This window comes from Poeciliopsis prolifica, unplaced genomic scaffold, assembly GCF_027474105.1.
Source record: "Poeciliopsis prolifica strain line A6 unplaced genomic scaffold, Auburn_PproV2 SCAFFOLD016, whole genome shotgun sequence".
In the NCBI taxonomy this organism is placed as follows: Eukaryota; Metazoa; Chordata; class Actinopteri; order Cyprinodontiformes; family Poeciliidae; genus Poeciliopsis; species Poeciliopsis prolifica.
In genome coordinates this window covers 8,470,978-8,489,454 of record NW_026562391.1, presented here as the reverse complement: position 1 = coordinate 8,489,454, position 18,477 = coordinate 8,470,978, and the positions used below count along the sequence as shown (strand labels likewise).

The window sequence follows — 18,477 nt, the reverse complement described above, 5'->3', positions numbered from 1 at the left end:
TGAAAAATGTTGGAATCTGGAATTATTAATTCAAACATTAAAGTATTTGAATATAATCGTGGCACTCAAAATAGAAGAAAATTGATTAAAAAAAAGTTTAATAAAGTTTTTTTTTAAAGACACTCACTGACAGTAAAGTTTTTTTTGTTTTTTAAATGAATGAAATGACTCTCACTGTTAAACTCTGACGTTTTATAATCTGACGTCAGTAGTCTCCCGGACCGGAGAAGAAAAACAACCGAGCCGAGCTAATCTCCTTTAACTCTGGAGAACCGAACCAGCGACTGTCCACTCGTCCATCCGACCAGCCGTGGTTCACCGGGGGCGCTGGAACTACTGTTACCGTTAACTAGTCGCTGAGCGGCGGGACTCTGGAGGCTGACAGTCGGCGCCAGCAGCAGCGGACACGCGGTGGGGCGGGGGAGGGAGACGGAGAAAGACGGTAGTGTTCACACTCACACTGTAAACTCTGGTTAGCAACCATGCTAACAACAACAATAAGCAGCAGCTGCCTGGCAGCCAGCAGGAAGCCGATAAGAGGAGTTTAACCCGACATTAGCCAGCGCTAGCAGCTCGGTCTGTTATTGTGGCTCCAGCTTGTTTTACCTGGAGGCTATCGGAGCTAGCCTGTTAGCTCTTGACAGTCATGGATTTCTTAAAATTCATAAGTTGAGCAGGTTATTTGGTATTAAGTAGCAATCTTTTCTAGTAGTGACCTTAACTGAAAGCGTTAACACTGAAATCCACCTGCTAAAGGCATACTGGGCTATGAATTATAGAGGTATGTAATCCAAAGCTGCTTGGATCTTTACTGTATGAGTCAGATGTGTCTCCACAAGGAATTTTAATTTGTTTCAGTAACTATAATGGTATGCTTAACAACAACTCATAGCATGAGCCTGGAATAAGGTGTAGAAACAGGAGGTAGGTTACAGGTGTCAAGGTTTTAAAAAGTTGCAGTTTGAAAACAGGTGAACTTTCCATTCTTGTGTATTTTTTTTTAAATGAAGTGTCAGATGAAGTGCTGGAATGAGCAAAGTTTTTTCCAGCTATAGGGAACATTGAGTCATGTCTCCTGCTGCACACTGCCGATCAGCTAGCTGAACAACAACTAGGTGGCTGTTCCATTCAGATCCTTTTAAGCATTGCCTTAATCACTTTTAATTATTTGTATTACTCATTTTTTAAATCTTTTGCTCATGTTTGAATGTAATCATGGAAAATGGACGTACATTAAGAGCGCCACATAAAGCAACAGACTGCAAGCTACAATCAGCATATCATGCATGATATCGGTACTTTGTTAAGACCAGAAGGTTAAACATATGTCTAATAATATCTGCAATGAACACATTTACCCAAAGTACGGTAAAATTTAGCTACATATATATTCTGTATTTTTGCTTAAGTTTTTCTAGTAAAATATTGTAGTTATAATAATCAATATACTATGTCATTTAAAAACAACATATACTAAAATATGGATGGTTTTGGATTTTCTGTTTTGAAAAATTATTCGTTTGTGTTTATATATTTTTAAATTCCAGGACATATACAACATTTTATTACTCATCCATGGGCTACAGGTTTTACATAGAGACTAAAAAGATTGTGATTGTGTGGAGAGTATGCTGAGACCTGGTGAGCCCCGTAGTGAAATGTGTGTGTGTTAATGTTTTGACTGTCCAGCCTTTAGCTCATCCAAAGTCCGAGCAGGCAGATAAAGCTTTGTGAGAAAGGTTATGGTAGGTCATAACTTTCATGAAGCGCTTTAAGAATAAACAGTTAAACAGTAGAAGCTGAGACTGAACTCAAAGAGAGAGAAAGGATGAAGTGTATCGGGGAAACGGTGTATTATGGTCATTATCTGAATGAGAACTATTGTTCTTGCACTTCACAAATCTGAAGAAATGTTGCTTACACAGCAAACGTGTGGAAAAACATTCACTGTCTCATTACACCTAAAGTTGAACTTTATGGCCCACAGTTAGAAACTAACACTTCCACACCGTCCTGAAAACACCATCTGTGTGGTGCGACATGGTGGTGGCAGTATCATGCGGTGGGGATTTTATTTTTTTTTTCTTCAACAGGAACAAAGAAGCCGATAAGAGTTTATCAGAGGATAGGTTGATCTAAATACAGAGCAATCCTAAAAGAAAACCCATTGGAGGCAGAGGTTCACCACCCAGCGGGACGTTGACCCTAAACTGTCAGCTCTGTTTATATCCAGAGTTTATATCAATGCATTTCAAGTGCCAGGGTGGTCCAGTCAAAGTTCAAATCTGAATAACGTTTAGAAATTTTTCTACAGATACTCCATATGCAATCTTACTGAAATAGAGCTATTATGCTAAGAAGAATTAGCAGCAAATCCAGTCTGTAGGTTTGCAAAGCTGGTAGAGAGCTAAAGACTGTAACTGGAGCAAAAAGTTGGCTCTACAAAGTATTGACTCAGGAGGGAAGAAACATGTATCATTTTTGTTCCAAATTACAATGTATCTGCTACACTGAGCCTCCCCCCTGAAAGACTGATGTTTGTTGAGGTAATATGATAAAATGCTCAGAGGTGTCCTAGGCAGGATGGCAACTAATATGATCAGGGTTTCTTTAATACAAATCTGTAACCAGCTCTAATAGATGTAGAAGCCTCAGAAGCTTCATCGCCACGTCACCCATGCTAATAACTCAGTGGACTTTGCTTGTGTGTGTTTAAATATGGGCTGGGCGTTAAGTAAATCCTGAGGTCATATTTGCTGTGCATTTGTTCATTGTATCAACTGTGTGTGTGTGTGTGTGTGTGTGTGTGTGTATGTGTGTGTGTGTAGGGAGGGCAGGACAGGACACAAGGCAGGGCGTTGTATCTAGACCAGCAGCCCCAGTTATTTGGAACAAAAGCTCAGTTGTTGATAGATCATGTGACTGTGTGCATGTGTGTGTGTGTGTGTGTGGGTATGTGTTCCTCCCTCATCATGTGATGCAAGCTCCAGGCAGGCTATGAGAAGTGCTGAGTCAATTCTGAGAAGATCCTTCCACTGAGGGAGCAGGCAGGCATGCGGGCAGGGAGCGGAGACGGCCGTCCACACAGCTGGATGGACGGGTGTCGGATGGAGAGGACAGAAACGTGCAGGGGGGTTCTTTAGGCTCAGAGGGGAACCGTCGGGTATCGAGTCTCTTAGCCTGTTTTTGGACTTCGAATGGGAGAAAAGTGAAGATGCAGTGCTTTATTTCGAATCCACATGTCAGTGACGAGGCAAGTTTGGGCTTGTTCTGTTATCCGTTTTGATGCTTTCATTGGGATTTCGATTTGGGAAACTTTGCGTTTTCAGCACAACATCAACCAAGAACATTTAGAACAATGCTGTGCTTCGAAACACTTCTCTCTCTGGTAGGACTCTGTGAAATGGCCACTGACACATGTAGCTGTTTTCCACTGTGCTCCAAAATACCATTTGAAATTTCTGAAATACCCACATGACTCAAACTTAATAGGCCACGGTTATTCATTCCTGTAATTATCCTCTGCTGAAAGAAACGCTTTAAAACTACTATTAGATGAGCAGCGGTTAGACAGCCTCGTGTCTTCAGTTGTCTTGCAGGTCCTGTATTGCCTGTTTGATTGAATGCAACCTGCTTGAGGGGCCCTGCAGCTAACTGTTGGGTTTGTTTTTGCTTTTACACACATTTTGATGTCAGCTATTCATTTTCCATCTGTACATTTGTCCATCTGTCTTGCAGTTGTTAGATTTGACCCCTCAACAGGACTCTGCCCGCTGACACACCCTTTAACTCTGTATCTGTTTCTTATTGACTTCTTGCTGCACAGAGCAACATTTCACAATCTCAAACTGTCCGTGGAACTTGTTTCATGGTTGAAAGAGCCACTTTACAGTGCAGGTGCAGAGCTTCCGTCGACTCAGAGTAAAGAGCTTAATAAATAAATGTAATTTTTGGGACACTAGACTTGTGGACACGTGATTGATGAACATGTTGAAAATATGAGTCGCACACTAGTCTTTCTAAAATTGTATATGCATTTATAGCCAGAACTTTGCATACACATTATATAAATACACATTATCTTCTTGTCTGGCAATAAATATGTGCTAAACTCTGGCTTTGTTAGGACATTTAGGATTCCCAATATTGGTCAGATGTTTTGGGTTTCTTTCTGCCAGCGTCTCACAATAGTTTTCTGGAATTTTGGCTTAAATGAGCTAAAGTTGTTGGCCATCTTTTTTCAAAACTACCAACAGATTATGTGCCACTTTGTGACTAATTTGACTGTATCCTTAGAGTCATTGTCCATTTAGAAGATGTATTTGTTCACACTCATCCACTTGTTAGTACAGGACTTGTTTCATTGTGAGTAACAGCGCACTACTTTAGCCAGCATCTTTTTAAAGTTTCTTTTTTCCTCCTTTCTTCTGTGATTGATGCTCCAATTCAAATGCTTCCTATACATTGTTTAAAAAGACTAATATGGCACCGTAGACATCCGAAAATTATATCCAAGGATGAACCAGACCTGTGAATGTTTATTTGTCTTCCTGAAATCTTGACTGATCTGTTTTTTTTCCCCCATAACTTCACAAAACAAAGCTGTGTGAATGAGGCAGTGCCTTATGCTACAACCCAGGTGTGCCACCAGTTCTAAGATTTAGTAAACAGGAATAATGACTCCAATCAGGAAATGTTTATTTCATGTCAGACAAATAGAAACTAGTGGTTATGTATCTTTTTTATCTCAACATCAGGTTGAAACTGTAACATCAGAGTCCATCATTGGTTCTTTATGATGCTGAATAATTGAGCTAATATCATGTTGGTCTCAGGGGCTCAGCATGGCTCATCCATTATACAGTGGTTAGTGTAACTGAGCGTGTTCCAGGAATCTGTATGGTCCAGCTGGTGCAGTGAGTTTGTCGGGAAAAAATGTACATTCTCTGGACTCTGCATTAATTTTTCACCCTGCAGGTCTTTTTGTAATCACAGTTTTGTTTCTATTTTAACCCAGGTATTTTATTTTACCAAAAAAAAATTCAGCTGTGAAGAGGCAAAACGTATCCTGCTGTGTTTGCGCTCTTCTTTGGTTTCAGAAATAAAAGGAACACTTGGCTTCTGTACATTTTTTAGTCACCAAACCATTGTTTTGTAAATTAATCTTTGAATGAATCTTAATTAATTAATTTTTTAATTAATTTACAAAAGACCTTAGATCATTACAAATTAAGTAATTTGTCAGGGTCTTCGTCATCATAATAGTCCTTTGATTTCAAGGGTTTTGTACACACCTTGTATTCCAGTAATACGAATAACCTCTTCCTGTGCTTAACAATTGGGCAGAGGAAGTTTAGATGAGGAGTATTAAAGGTGTCAGACACTTGTCAAATTAAAGGTTGCTGCTGCACTGAACAGGCGCCGAAAGCTGGTTCCTAGCAACTGTTACCATCGTCCTGTCTGGACACCGTTCTTGTGTTTGATGTAATGACTTGGCTTTCCCTCGGCGCTTCTCTTCCTGTAACAGCAGACAGGCTGAGAACACTCAGGGAGAGATGGAGATCAGATCTCTGCTTTTAAGCCCACATTTAGAAAGACACAGGGAGATTTTAACTGTGCTAAGTAGTGATCAATCTCAATGGGAGGGAAGTCTGTTATTTCTGCCCAGTTCATTTAATATGTATCAATCTAGTTTACTTGTTTTTCCAGTGGCTGCTGTTCCCGACATTAGCCGAGGTCACCAGCAGGAGGGGCTGTGTCTCCTCACCCCAGGGGAGAATGAATCATGACGTCAGTGGTGCTGGTTGACGCTGGCGGGACGATGGTGGAGTATGTCACAGCTGAAGAAGATCCTCAGCAGGTGGTTGTTGGATAAGAGTCGATTCCTATCTAATATTAGTTCTATATTGTAAACGCCTGGTTTCATTTTTTTATATCCATTTTCCTCAGCAGGAGGGAGTATATGAGGCTGATGCGGAGCTGGAAGGAGAGGTGGAGGATGAGTGTGAAGCAGAGGAGGTCTGTGAGGAGCTGGAGGACGGAGAGGAGGATGATGAGGATCTCGCAGTCATAGTGGAGGAGGTGCCCACTGCTGGCCGGCTGGATGAGCAGGGTTACTCCGCCCAGGTGGTGGTGTATGGAGAGGAAGCCTACGTCATGCAAGAGGTGGAGACGCAAGGAGAAGGAGGTGGGATGTTAACATTTTTAAGGAGCGTTTAGTTTTGCCAAATCTGAGCCAATTGGATCGATTTTAAAGCAAGAAATTTTCATCTTGCACAAACTTCAGTGCGCTTCATTGCGATTTTATGAGACAGACCGACACAAAAGAAATTGATCATTGTGGAGTTGAAGGAAACCGGGACATGAATTAAAAGTTTTTTTATGAATAAAAATCAATAGTTTGTATATAAACCTGGCAGATCTCCCTGCTTCAACTACAGCTGGCACGTCTACTGATGGAAAATGTTATAGCTTCTTCTGAGCTAACCACTTCAAGCTCAGTGAGACTGGATGGTTGGGGTATCGGTGAAGGGTTGCTGAAAATTCGTGATTGGATTTACACCAGACCTTGTCTGAGTGGGCGATCAAACACATGAATAAGCTTTGATTTAGCTCTGGCTCTATGTTGAGGGTCAATGCCCCACGAGAGGTTGAGCCTCCGGCCCAGGCTGAAGTTGTTTGCAGGTTTCCTTCCAGGATTGCCCTGTTTTCATCTCTATCCATTCATCTTCCCATCACCTCTGACCAGTTTTCTCTCTCCCTATTGAAGAAGGAGATCCCAACAGTTTGTTGCTGCTACCACCAGGTGTCACCATGGGGAGATCTCTTTAGCTCCTCCAGCCATCATTGGCTGTCTTTGGCTGCTTCTCTGATAAATCCAATTTATGATTATTGGAATATATGCGTCTGAATCACAGTTTTTATATTTTTACTTTTAAAACATATAGAAAGCACATGTCATTTCCAATTACGGACTTCTTTGTGTTGGTCTATCATAGAATCCCAATCAAATCCACTGAGGTTGTAATAGTAATATGCACATATTATCCATGGTACAGAGTGAAAGGGTCATCTTAAACTTTAATTTTAGTCTCTTTTTTTTGTTTTGTTTGCTAAATGCAACAGAAGAGATGATCCAGAAAAACCAGGCTGTAAAAGCTGACAGGCCTTGGTGTTCGTAGGTCCCCACATTGCGGATAGAATTTAAATAGTTGATGCATAAACAAGAACAGATTTACCAACCTGATGTTAATTAATAGATCAATAGCTAATTGTTCTGAATGCATTGAGAAACTAACTGACGTCAGTCAGTTTTGCTCTTTCTTCTGGGCATATGTTAGCAGAATAAAAAATTATTGCCGACAATTGCTTTTGCCTATTTAGTAACTGAAATTTAGATGAAAAAAAATATTTACTTGCTAAAGCAGTTTGCTGCTCACCAAAAATTAAACTGTCGCTCCATGAAACTTAAACATGTCATGGTCCTCTAGGTATTTTTGTTTTGGTTAAATTAGAAAACCGATAACTTAAAATTGAGCCATATTAACAATGAATTTTGGGGGTTTATTTTTGTAGTGTTAATGTGAGCAGATCATTTGATAAGTTTGTGATTTTTACCATTTGGCACTTATTCAGTATACATTTTTTGGGCAGGAGAATGTTTTCCATTGAACGTAGGTATGTCTCTTCCTGCCTTGGGGACATTTTCTACGGTTTTATAAATAAAGTTACACTGATTTGTGGAGAGCTTCTCCGATCAATCAGCCGGAAGCAGTTTTTCCCTGCTTGTCGGGACAAACACTGATTTTGTCCATTTTTTTTCTTTAGCTCCTCTGTAAATTTATCAAAACTAAAAACTTTCATACTTTTATGCCCAAAAATGCATTAACCAATCTCATATTTACTCTGCTAAAATGTTAGCTGTGCACTTTTTGGATAATAGTTAGATTTAATGCATAAAAAAGAAAGAAAAACAGCAATTCTTTCATATTCTGTTTGACTTCATATTCTTGCCATTGTCACTGAACTTAGCACATTTATTCTCTTTGGTAATATATCAATAGCATTGAAATAAGAATAAAAATTAACTGTACAAAAATGCACTGGGAATTGGCTAATAAAAGCTTGGCTAGTGAATCTCCAGATTTATAATTAGATCATAAGCAATTCATCCGCTTTCTGGTTGTGCTTGTTGTTTCAGATCCTTCTGTCAGTAAAATCTGCATTTCAACACCTTTCGTTATTTCTTCAATTTTAACTTCATTAGGAAATTTCAAATTTACTATTTTATACGTAACAAATTATAGTTCTGCCTTAGATGCTGAAATTAAATAAAGTTGCATGGTGGAAAAAAACCAAAACAGCAGCTATATTTGACGTATGAGCTTACGCAGCAGAGGGAGGGCGAAAGGAGGACTTCCTGTGTCGCTCGCGGAGGGATTTGTATATTCTGGCGTGGTGCGTGTCGTTGAGATTCAGCCGCGGAGTGATCCAAACAGTGAGAAGTCAATGAGAATCTGCAGCGAGAGGTGGAAACATGGCGACTTCACAGCATGAGGGGCACGCAAACCAGCTCGATCTGCTCATCAGAGCCGGTAAGGTGTTTCCACGCATTGAAAACTCCGACTTTAGAGCCGCGGGTGACGGGCGGCTTTTGTTTTTGAGACTCGAAGCGCGGCGCCTCGGCCCGCCGGCCGCGGCGAAGTGATCAGGAAGTGATCACCTTGGTCGCAACCTGCATGGCGTTTCTCGGCGGCTATCAAAACCCGCTTTAAAAAAATATAGCGGAGCTTGCAGCTGGATGTGTCGGTGTGCGCCCTCGGATGGCAGTGTGCACGAAGCGTGTTTTGCATGTTTTGGTTGGTTTTTGTCGGAGCTCGATGAATGTGAATAACGGTTCGGCGCTGCACAACCAGGAAGTGTGTAGTTGTTGTCTTTGCCACGCTGTCTGAGGCGGAAGGACATGTGGGTTTATTTTTACTCTGCAACTACTAGATATAAATATGTTATATAATTTATTACATTTGTTGGGGTTTTTTCTCTTTTTCTGTGAAGCTCACGTGTATGTTTATTTTTAAGGTGAATCCTAACAATCCTAAATAGAGCAACACTCCTTTAAAAAGTAGGCCCTGTACTTTTAAAATTTATTTAGCAAATTTCCATCATTTTTTGCTCCGACTTCAGCCGACTTTCCACCAGTAATTCCCCAGATTTTTAAGTTCATATATTATGATCCTCCAATCGCCGTTTATCGTGTTTTTATTTTTTTTCCAGCCTCCTTGTTGGACGCGTGGGACGGCCTGGCTGTGCTCGCTTTCTTCCCCTACAAACGTCCAATCAGGTTTCAGCTGGGGCGGGTTCTTAGCTGTAGCTCGATCCAATGGGAGGCCGCGGCGGGCGTTGAGTGACGGGGGGATTTGTGAGCCTCTTCGAAGAGAACTGGAGGGAAATAACGAGGAGTGTAAACACGGAAGTCGTCAGAGGCAGAACTACTTTTTGTCGGACTTCCAGGGAGATGATTATTACTGGGAGCCACTCCGGTTTTGCGCTCATACCTTGCATTATAAACATATTTTTACGTAATGCCGTTTTAATAACACCGGAGGATTTAATGATGTGGAGGAAAAGAAGAAGAAGAAACTTTCGGGGTAGTGTTTTAGCTCGACAGCGGATTCTCCCAACCCATTGTCTTTGGTAGAGAGACGGACTGAACGAGTGCAGCTGTCTAAAGATAGCCTGTTGCTGTCCCCTGCTCTGCTCGATAGCCAAACATGGACAGGGTGTAATGCTTATCTCAGGTTTCCCACCGGTGATTGACAACAACAGCAGGTGCCCCCGGGGTCCCTCTCATGGTCCCGGTGGAGGCCAAACTTCCTTCAACAAAGCCCCAGATTAAACTTTGTTTTTCCTTTGCTAATAAATATTTCTGCATGCTTTACACTGAAGTGCGAACTGGAAGTGGGTGACACAGTTTTATTCGTGAGTGTTGGGCTGAACTTGCAAAAGCAAAACTGGTTTTTAAAGATTTGTTGCATTACTGCCACTGATTTCAACTGGTTTTATAAAGATTTTTTTTTTATGCTAGACCAACGCAAAGTTTTGCCATAGTGGTGAAGTGCATTGAATCGGATTACAGTATGTTTGTAGTTAATAAAAACAATGCAAAACTTTAGAGACTGTGCTCCTTGAGGGCTCTGCTCAGTCTATCATTTGGGTGAGACAAAGGAGGTATTAACCAAAGCAGCAACCCAGAGATTATAGGTAACTCTGGGTTGCAAATTTTCCCCTATCAGGGGAAAATCTGTAAATACAACAACCTTTATTCATCCTCTCCTGAATGCTGACCATTACAGAAGAGTGGCAAAAATAAAGCTCTAAAACGTTGTTGCTGTATGGAAGAAGGAGCTCTGGTTTGATGAGAAACTGAACTCCTTTTCTAACATCTTGAATAACATGTGAAGAAATAAATACTGTGTATCACTTTGCGTACATCATCCTCACGATTAAAGGTAGTGGCAGTAGGATGATGTGGGGATCTTCTTATGCTGGATATTTAGGTATTTTATTCATACCTGCATCAGGCTGGAAGAAAACCCCATGATGGGTCTAGTTAAACACCAGACCTGAATTCATTTGAGTCTGGAAACAGTTGAAAATGGGGGCCTGCTGGGAGTGCTTCAAGATTTTTCATTAACTAATTCTGTGTTTATGTTGCAGTGGAGGCCTCTGGTTACAGCAACGTCCACTGCTCTGACAAAACCATCGAGGCGGCAGAAGCGCTGCTACACATGGACTCACCGTCCAGCCTCAGAGAAGACCGCAGCCCAGGTAGCTGGAGTCTGGGATTTGTCGTTTTTGCTGTAACTAGTACAGAAATAGCTCAGCGCTTTGTTGTACATGTTGCTTAGAATGCTAGATACACTGGACTGTTCAAGAAATCCTAGTGAAATGCTTTTATCGGTTTTCCTTTAAAACTTTTCGATTTCTTCTTTTAGAAGCTTTTACGCCACAAAGTGAAGCTGCACCAGACTTCCTCCATGCCGCCATGCGGCCTGATGTGATTGGAGAAACGGAGGTGGAGATTACCACTGAGGACTGCTGCGAGGAGGATGAGGAGGAGGACGAAGAGGAGGAGATGGTCACGTCACTAGAAGAGCCAGAACCCGACAACGAGCCTGTCAGAAAGAAACGAGGTGCACAAACCCGGCGCCTGTTTCCTCCTTTTCTTTTCTTTTTTCTTTTGTTTCATGTTACACTATTTGAGCGATAAATACTATTAGATTTTGGTGTTTGTGCTAAAATCTGAAGATATGGGTTATGAGCTCCAGTTCTATGATGTAAGCGCACCATCTAGTGGTCAACTAGAGCCATGAAGCCCAATCCCTGGACCATGATCTAATAGGAATGACGTGGGGTGACGTCAATCGTCCTGTTTCTGTGGCAAAACCAAGAAAAAAGTCAAATCGTTCTGGACTCAAGATGGACCAGATGGCAGAAACTGGTCCACTCAATGCAAGTGAAGCTGTTCTTAAAAACAGTGATTACACAGCTGCGTATTAGTTTGATTCACAGGAAGCTAAACCTTTAATAATTCATCAGTTTATATAGAAAATTTTGACAAAAACAATAACTGCTGTTTTTTCAAACAACCTAATGTTCCTGTGATTGTTTTTCCTGATTAAAATTTGGGACACGCTTCCTGTTTGATTAGTGTGTATTGAAATAAGAGCAGCTAAAGGGATTTAGGACTTCACTCACTTTTTCATAGTTGCACTGCTACTGTTACGCATGAAGGTGACCTCTTCAAAATGTTTCCTTTGCAGCTGGACGGAAAACGAAGGCGCCCCATTCGTCCATTTCAAACGGCGCACCAGATCTAAGCTTCAAGAAGAAACCAAGAGAGGGCAAAGGTATTTCTTTGTTTGAATAACTCCTTCTCCAGCCAACACATTCCCCTTACAGGTTCCTTCTGTTGCTTTTATGTCAGACTGAAATGATACAGACCAGACAAACATAAAGTAGAATAAACAGTGAATCGAGGCTTTGCTCCTTTTGGGCCTCACTACTTTCTAATGAAACCAAATCAGGTTTTTTGCCTTATTCTAAAAATGTGTTTTAAGATTTGACACATTTCAGTGCGACTGAAAAGGAAAGAGAGAGAATCTTGGATGGGGCAAATACTATTTCACAACCCTGTCGATGAGCATATTTAGTGAGCTAACATCACTTTGACTTTCAGCAGGTAGCACCACTTATCTATGGGAGTTCCTGTTGGACCTCCTCCAGGACAAGAACACCTGTCCCAGATACATCAAGTGGACCCAGAGGGAGAAAGGCATCTTTAAGCTAGTCGACTCCAAGGCCGTTTCCAAGCTTTGGGGTAAACACAAGAACAAGCCAGACATGAACTACGAGACTATGGGACGGGCGCTCAGGTAACCAGTGTGACAGATTTAAGGTTTAAGCTCAGAATTTGTTATATTTTATTTTAAAATAACATTTTAAATCTTCATCATTCCTCTTATGTCAGATATTACTACCAACGAGGAATCCTGGCCAAGGTGGAGGGTCAGCGGCTCGTTTACCAGTTCAAAGAGATGCCCAAAAACATCGTCATTATCGACGAGGACAAGGCGGAAATGTCTTCTCCCGATGACCTCATGAGTTCAGAGTCGCAGGCGTCCTACGACCGCGTGCCTCCGCCTTCAGAAAGGTTACTGCAAAACGCAGAGCTGTCGTCTCCCAGGAGACCCAACATCCTGCGGGGCTCCAACAGACCCATCGTGGTCCAAAATCCTGCCGCCACAGTGAGCGGACCAGCGGTGATGGCGGCGGCGGCGCCCAGGATAGTGACGGTTTCAGCAGCGGCCGACGTGAGCCAGAACGTGAGCCAGATCCCGAACGCCTCAGCGCCGAGGTCAGAGTCCTGCTGGGGGACCGTCGCTTCCTCTATGATGACACAGCTACTGCAAATATTTTTGACATGTTTCCCCCCCATGCTGAGTGTTTTTCTGACTCGTCAACAGGACGGTTCGAGTGGCGATGCAGGTTCCGGTTGTAATGACGTCTTTGGGCCAGAAGCTCTCCACCGTCGCCATGCAGCAGCCGGCAGGGACGACGGTGGCCCCGGGGCCCACCACCACCCTGCTCACTAACGCGTCTCCAATCAGTGCTGCTGCTGCTAATCCTAATTCACAACAGAAGGTGAGTGATGCGGACGTTTCCTCACAGACAAATGGTTTCCCCTGAGAAAGCATCCATACAGCAGACTGAAAATATTTCATCCACTGACTCTGTTTCTGCCAGCTGTGGGTTTAATATTTTTATAAGGAATTATATTGCAAAACGTGCAAATAAAGTCTGATTTTAGTTTGATTAAAGAAATCTTAGAAACTGAGCCCTTCTCTTATATTGACACCACTCGGACATTAGCATGTTGTAAATTTACAACCACAGACGACGAATACAAAAAATGAATTGACTTATGATTGTTGATTTAATGGTTTATTAGAAAATCCTTATCATTTAATCTTTAGTTGATTAAGATCAATCAGCTTTATATGAACTCATTAATGCATAGCTTGCATCCCAGCCATAGACTGTGTATTTTACTGGCTATATCAGCACAAAATAATATCATTAAAAATTGAAAAAGTGGATTTAAAATGTTTTACAAATGAAAATCATCTAAAATCCTAAACAGTCATTAAGTTTGTCGTTGTAATTTGGTTATGTGTAGAAGGGTTGTAAATGCATCTGACTGGTGTTGTACGTTTTTGTGTTATTTTGATCTTTTTGACTAAAATGTTATTTGTCGTGAAGGTTGTGATCCAGACTATTCCAACAATGGTTCCAGCCACAGCGGAGAACGGAGACAAGATCACCGTCCAACTGGCCAAGATCATCACCATCCCAGCCCACCAGTTAACCCAGTGTCAGCTCCAGGCCTCCACGGGGGCCAACAAGCCCAACATGGCCGCCTCGTCTACAGGCATCAGCCTCTTGGGAAGCCCCCTGACGGTCCGAGCCCTCGCCCCCGTCAGCGTCGCCCCGGGGGCGCAGGTGATGAGGCTCACCGTGCCGACGCAGACGCAGCCACAGACTCTGATGGTGTCGCCGGCAGGAAGCGTCGGCTGTGGCCAAGCGGTCGGTCAGACCGTGGCGACGCAGCCGCGCGTCATCAGCGGCGTCATCAACGGTTCGGATTTGGTGATTGGCGGGCCGGGCGGGGTTACGGTGGAGAAGCTGAAGGCTGCAGGAGTGCAGGTCCAGACGGTGCAGGTTCCCCTGACGGTCCAGAACCCAAAGACCGTCCAGCACATCAAATCAGAAGCCACAGACACTGAGGCGGTTATGAAACTGGAAGCTCCACGTGCAATTAAGACAGAGGAGCCGGAGTGTTGAGTCACTAACATCTGTTCTTTCCTTTCTCACCGCCTGAGAAGTTAGTTTGTACATTTCTGAAGTTCTTTTTATTATAACTTGTAATAACCTGCAGCAGACTCTTGAAGGACGTCTCTTTGTCTCTGAGTCCGGAACGTGTCTTCACATCTCCACCCGGACAAAGAGCCGCTCGGTCTCCCTCTGAACGGCAGTGGAGCCTCTTTAGCTGCGTATGGAGGCTTGGACCCAAACTGAGAGGGGCAGTAAGGAAAAAGCAACTGGACCAACTTTGATCACTACACAACGGATCACATGCACTGAGTCCCATTGGAGGATGAACATGAAACTGCAACACTAAAGAAAACAACAAAAAAAAGTAAATAACAAGGATGGCAACCAAAAATGTAAATAGAAAAAGAAACAGCGGAGAGTGAAGAAGGTTCTTTTTAAGAGTGTTCATTTCTACAGATGTTAAAAACCAGCATTTTCTTGTTTTTAAACTTGCATCACTGTGTGAAGAAAGCATGACAGGAAGGAGATTTGGGCTCTCATTAGGAACGATATCAGTCATGTTTGTATATATTTATATAACTATATATATATCTTTACAGTTTACTGAGCTAACGGTAACAGACAGCCTTAGGTTTTAATTTTTGAAATGTTTCTTTTCCTGAACAGTAAGCTGTTTTTTTTTGTTTTTCTTTTGATACCTTTTACCATGCACAGTGTTATTGAAACTCTGAACTGTTGGGATTTTTTGTTTTCTTTTTCCCCTCTGCCTCGGTTCGGCTGCTGATGCTGGTGTGGGTTGACACTCGTCCGCAGTGCTGTGTCCTTCAGCATCCCTCAAAAACTCCCCCCAAACCTAAAAGTAGAAAATGGATTTGCGAGTTTTTAAATGTGTTACTTGTTAGTGCAGAATGTTCTGCAGGCAGGCTGCATGCATATGCAATAAAGTAAGATGAATCTGAGCCAATGCATGCTGCCACATCTTTACGCAAAAAGTCAGCGTTTGTTATTTCAATAATCAGAAAAGGCACCAAATTATGCAAAACGGCTGCAGGGCATATACAGCTGTGACCACTGTGGATCCCCCTGATCACAATCAAAACCGAGGGTCAATGTGTCAGTCTGCCGTGTTGGTTCTGCCGCAGCATTTCAATAGTTTCGTTTTTCTGAAAAGAGGGAAGATCGTCTGTGTTCAGACTGAACTGTTTGTATATTCAACATTTGAAGCATATTCTATTTTGTTGTACTCTTGTTTCAAAGTGTATTAAAGTAGATTTTACTGAAATACAAATACTTGATACCTGTGGGGGGTTTTTTATTGCTCAAGTGGAAGTTTCTGAGGTCGTACATTTTTGGTTCCTTAACCTTGCCAAATTCATTTGTTGTTGAGATAAAAGCAGCGTGAGCAAACATAACTTTATAGACTTATCAGAGGCAACATTGGGGACTTTCTTTGCACGTTTTATCATTCTGTTTACTCAAACTAAACTAACAAAAGAAACCAAGAAAAAAATCATTCAAATTTTCTGACCTCTTAACCACAATCAACCTGATGCAACTATCAGGTTAGGGTGACTCTAACTTGCCGATAACGATCTTAACTATTTCGATTTTGAATGATCAGCTCTCACTACCTGAATTGGATTAGTGCTCATCATCCTGCAATCATTTATATTACAAATTGGGGGCGTCGTCACACTGCGTGGGAAACAAGTTTCTGCAAAATTGCAGTTATTTTGGTAACAAAACTCAGAAAACTGTCATCACTTTTTTTGCATGCTAGTGACTTGCACAGCAGGAATTCCCCTTGATGGTGGATCCTTACAGTTACTCGGACATGCAAATGAAAAGTTAAACATTTTCAAATTCAACATGACCCAAAAAAACAGGAAACTTAATGTAACAAAAACAGCATCACAACTCTGTTCTGCTTCACAGCAAAGACTTTTGTTCCGCTATCGATAAAGAGAAAGTGAACGGTTAGGTCAACCCGGCTCTTTCACAGCGCCGAACTCAAATTAAAAATTGGTGCAGCCATAATTTCATAAAACGCAGTATAAAAAATCAAAGTCCCAGCAGACAGTTAACACCATTTAAGATAGATTAGTGCTGGGAGGCAGCGTTGCTCAGGCTCTGTTCAGTCTTCCTTTGTTTTGGCAGGCGGTTAAACGACCAGAGTTTTTGGGGAATAGTTTGTCCTTCAGCCATAACTTTTATACAGATACAATAGATACATTGACACCAATTGTTAGTGTGTTTTCATGGCAGATTCAGTGACTAGTCAGGTCTGGTGAATAGCAGAGGTGTGTTAGGAATATTAAAATGTATACAGACGCCAAGCTTTTCAAAGTTGTAAAACTAAAATGCTTAAAAGAAAAAACCACGAAAACTACACATTATCTGGCAAAAACACTTTATTTACTTCCAGTGCTATATGATGGTAGTACCAAGCAGTATTCCTATTACACTCTGATTTCAGTATTTTGTAAAAAAAATAAAACGAAGTTCATGTATGAGCAGCTTGATTGCTGATGAAGGTATGAGACGATCAGCTGGTGCAGACTTAGTTCCTGTAGGAAGACTTGTGATGCATTTATCTCTTCAACCTCAACACAGCAACATTTCAGTCACTTCACGCTCAACGTCCTGTCTTCTCATCTTCACCCGTTCACTCACATTCGGCTTCCAGGCTTCCTGTGGAGTGAAGCAGCGAGGGAGAACCCCTCAGTCCCTGGAACCAACATTTCCCGTCGACGAGCCAGCCTCTCATTCCTTCTCCCTGAAGCTGAAGTCGCACACGAGAGAGAGGTGGTCGGACGGATAGCTGGAGGACGGAAGCCTGTTGGGTCCGATTTGCTCCTCGTCCGGCATGTCCAGAACAGCGTCCACTCTCAGTGTGTCTTTAGTGTACCAGATGTAGTCCAGCGTGCAGCAGCACTCCCCGGTGCCCCGAATCTTCCACGTCGTGTACGCCGGCTCACTCGCGCCGTCCTGACTGAGCTTCTTATAGGCAGAGTCCAAACCTAGAGGGGAAGTGGCGAAGCGTCGGTACACTTCCTCCGACGGGACTGCGTTGAAATCACCACAAATCAGCAGGGGGACACCGACGTTGGAGTTGCCGCCGACGAGCTTCTGGACCAGATTCTGAAGGTGCCAGAGGAGGTCCGACCCCTGAGCGCTGCGGAACCACTCCCAGCCAGATCGGGCTTTCAGGTGAGTCGCAGCGACGCATACACACCTTCCACTGCTCCGACAACGCAGAGTCGTCACCACAGCGACCTGAGGCAAAGGTCCACCGTGTCAAAAACATTATTATATTCTTGATGAGACAAAAGAAAGAAATGTTGCCTACTTGATTTGTGGGGATCATCATGGCAGAGAGTCTGATGTTCACACTGTCCAGGAGCTCGAATCGGGACTCGTCAAAGAAGAGGGCACAGCCATCGGGACCACTGTTGCCTTCTACGTTCAGGCATGGAGACCAGGGCTTCGGGCAGAAATGGCTGCTGTAGCCCAGATTTGCCAAAACCGGCTGGAAGGTGTCATAGTAGTGGTCTACTTCCTGCAGACACAGGATGTGAGGTCGGTAGGCCAGAATTTCCTCCAGGATGAGGCTCCTCCTTCGGGACCAGCTGAGGGCCTCCAAGGGACACCGGACAAAGTTGTCAACTCCTACGCCCAGAGCTGAGGGTCAGAGGAAGGAGGAAGGTGTGAGGTGCCAAAAACCGCAGAGGCACACTGAAAGGTTTCCAGACTCAAAGACCACTGGGACATGTTTCTGTATGGCAGCGTGTCAACTGAGTCTTCCAACATGAGCTGTGGATCTCTGCAGCTCATCCAGAGTCACTGCTTGTGCTCGTCTTCCCCAACATGTCATTTTGCACCAGAAATGTTAAACCCTTTCCATTGTTACATGACAGAATATGAGTTTTAGTACCACAAATCACAGGTACTATTGTGACAATGCAAGTGATGATTAAACCTACTTTTAACTTCTTGTGGCTGTGAATGTGTGACACAGCAATAATAGCTTTGTAATATGCTTTTTAAGGACACCAGTCATACAGTCTCAGTAACTGCATTTAA

At 42.7% G+C, this 18,477-nt stretch overlaps 2 protein-coding genes across 14 annotated transcripts in view; one reads left to right on the top strand and one right to left on the bottom strand.

Moving 5' to 3' along the window:
• The first annotated feature begins 221 nt into the window (after nt 1-221).
• LOC129367055 (ETS-related transcription factor Elf-2-like) lies at nt 222-15,687 on the top strand. Of its 9 annotated transcripts, none has more exons than XM_055041277.1 (10): nt 222-442; nt 5,710-5,860; nt 5,953-6,187; nt 10,717-10,827; nt 10,995-11,192; nt 11,823-11,909; nt 12,242-12,434; nt 12,530-12,916; nt 13,026-13,203; nt 13,822-15,687. In XM_055041277.1, exons 2-10 carry the CDS (start codon nt 5,786-5,788, stop codon nt 14,401-14,403), a joined length of 2,046 nt encoding a protein of 681 aa, XP_054897252.1. In that variant the 5' UTR covers nt 222-442; nt 5,710-5,785; the 3' UTR covers nt 14,404-15,687. The 9 variants fall into 9 exon arrangements, with proteins under 9 accessions (XP_054897252.1, XP_054897250.1, XP_054897251.1 ...); XM_055041275.1 differs by having other exon boundaries at nt 12,239-12,434; XM_055041276.1 differs by having other exon boundaries at nt 5,950-6,187.
• Nucleotides 15,688-16,677: 990 nt separating this feature from the next.
• noctb (nocturnin b) overlaps nt 16,678-18,477 on the bottom strand; it is a 14,580-nt gene continuing 12,780 nt past the window's right edge. For 2 of the 5 annotated variants that reach the window (XM_055041292.1, XM_055041291.1), the window contains exons 5-6: nt 17,744-18,075; nt 16,684-17,670 (exon numbers count right to left, since the gene is read on the bottom strand). In XM_055041292.1, coding sequence (XP_054897267.1) covers nt 17,158-17,670; nt 17,744-18,075 — 845 coding nt within the window. In that variant the 3' untranslated portion in view covers nt 16,684-17,157. Of the gene's footprint in view, nt 17,671-17,743; nt 18,076-18,477 lie in introns of all 5 variants that reach the window. The other 3 variants (XM_055041290.1, XM_055041289.1, XM_055041293.1) reach the window with 3 other exon arrangements.

Bases quoted from the DNA above. Each gene is read 5' to 3' on its own strand.
- LOC129367055 (XM_055041270.1), top strand. From the start codon at position 5,786: ATGACGTCAGTGGTGCTGGTTGACGCTGGCGGGACGATGGTGGAGTAT. The intron at 6,188-10,716 runs GTGGGATGTTAA...TTTATGTTGCAG, and splicing joins GGAGACGCAAGGAGAAGGAG to TGGAGGCCTCTGGTTACAGC. The intron at 12,917-13,025 runs GTCAGAGTCCTG...ACTCGTCAACAG, and splicing joins CCGAACGCCTCAGCGCCGAG to GACGGTTCGAGTGGCGATGC.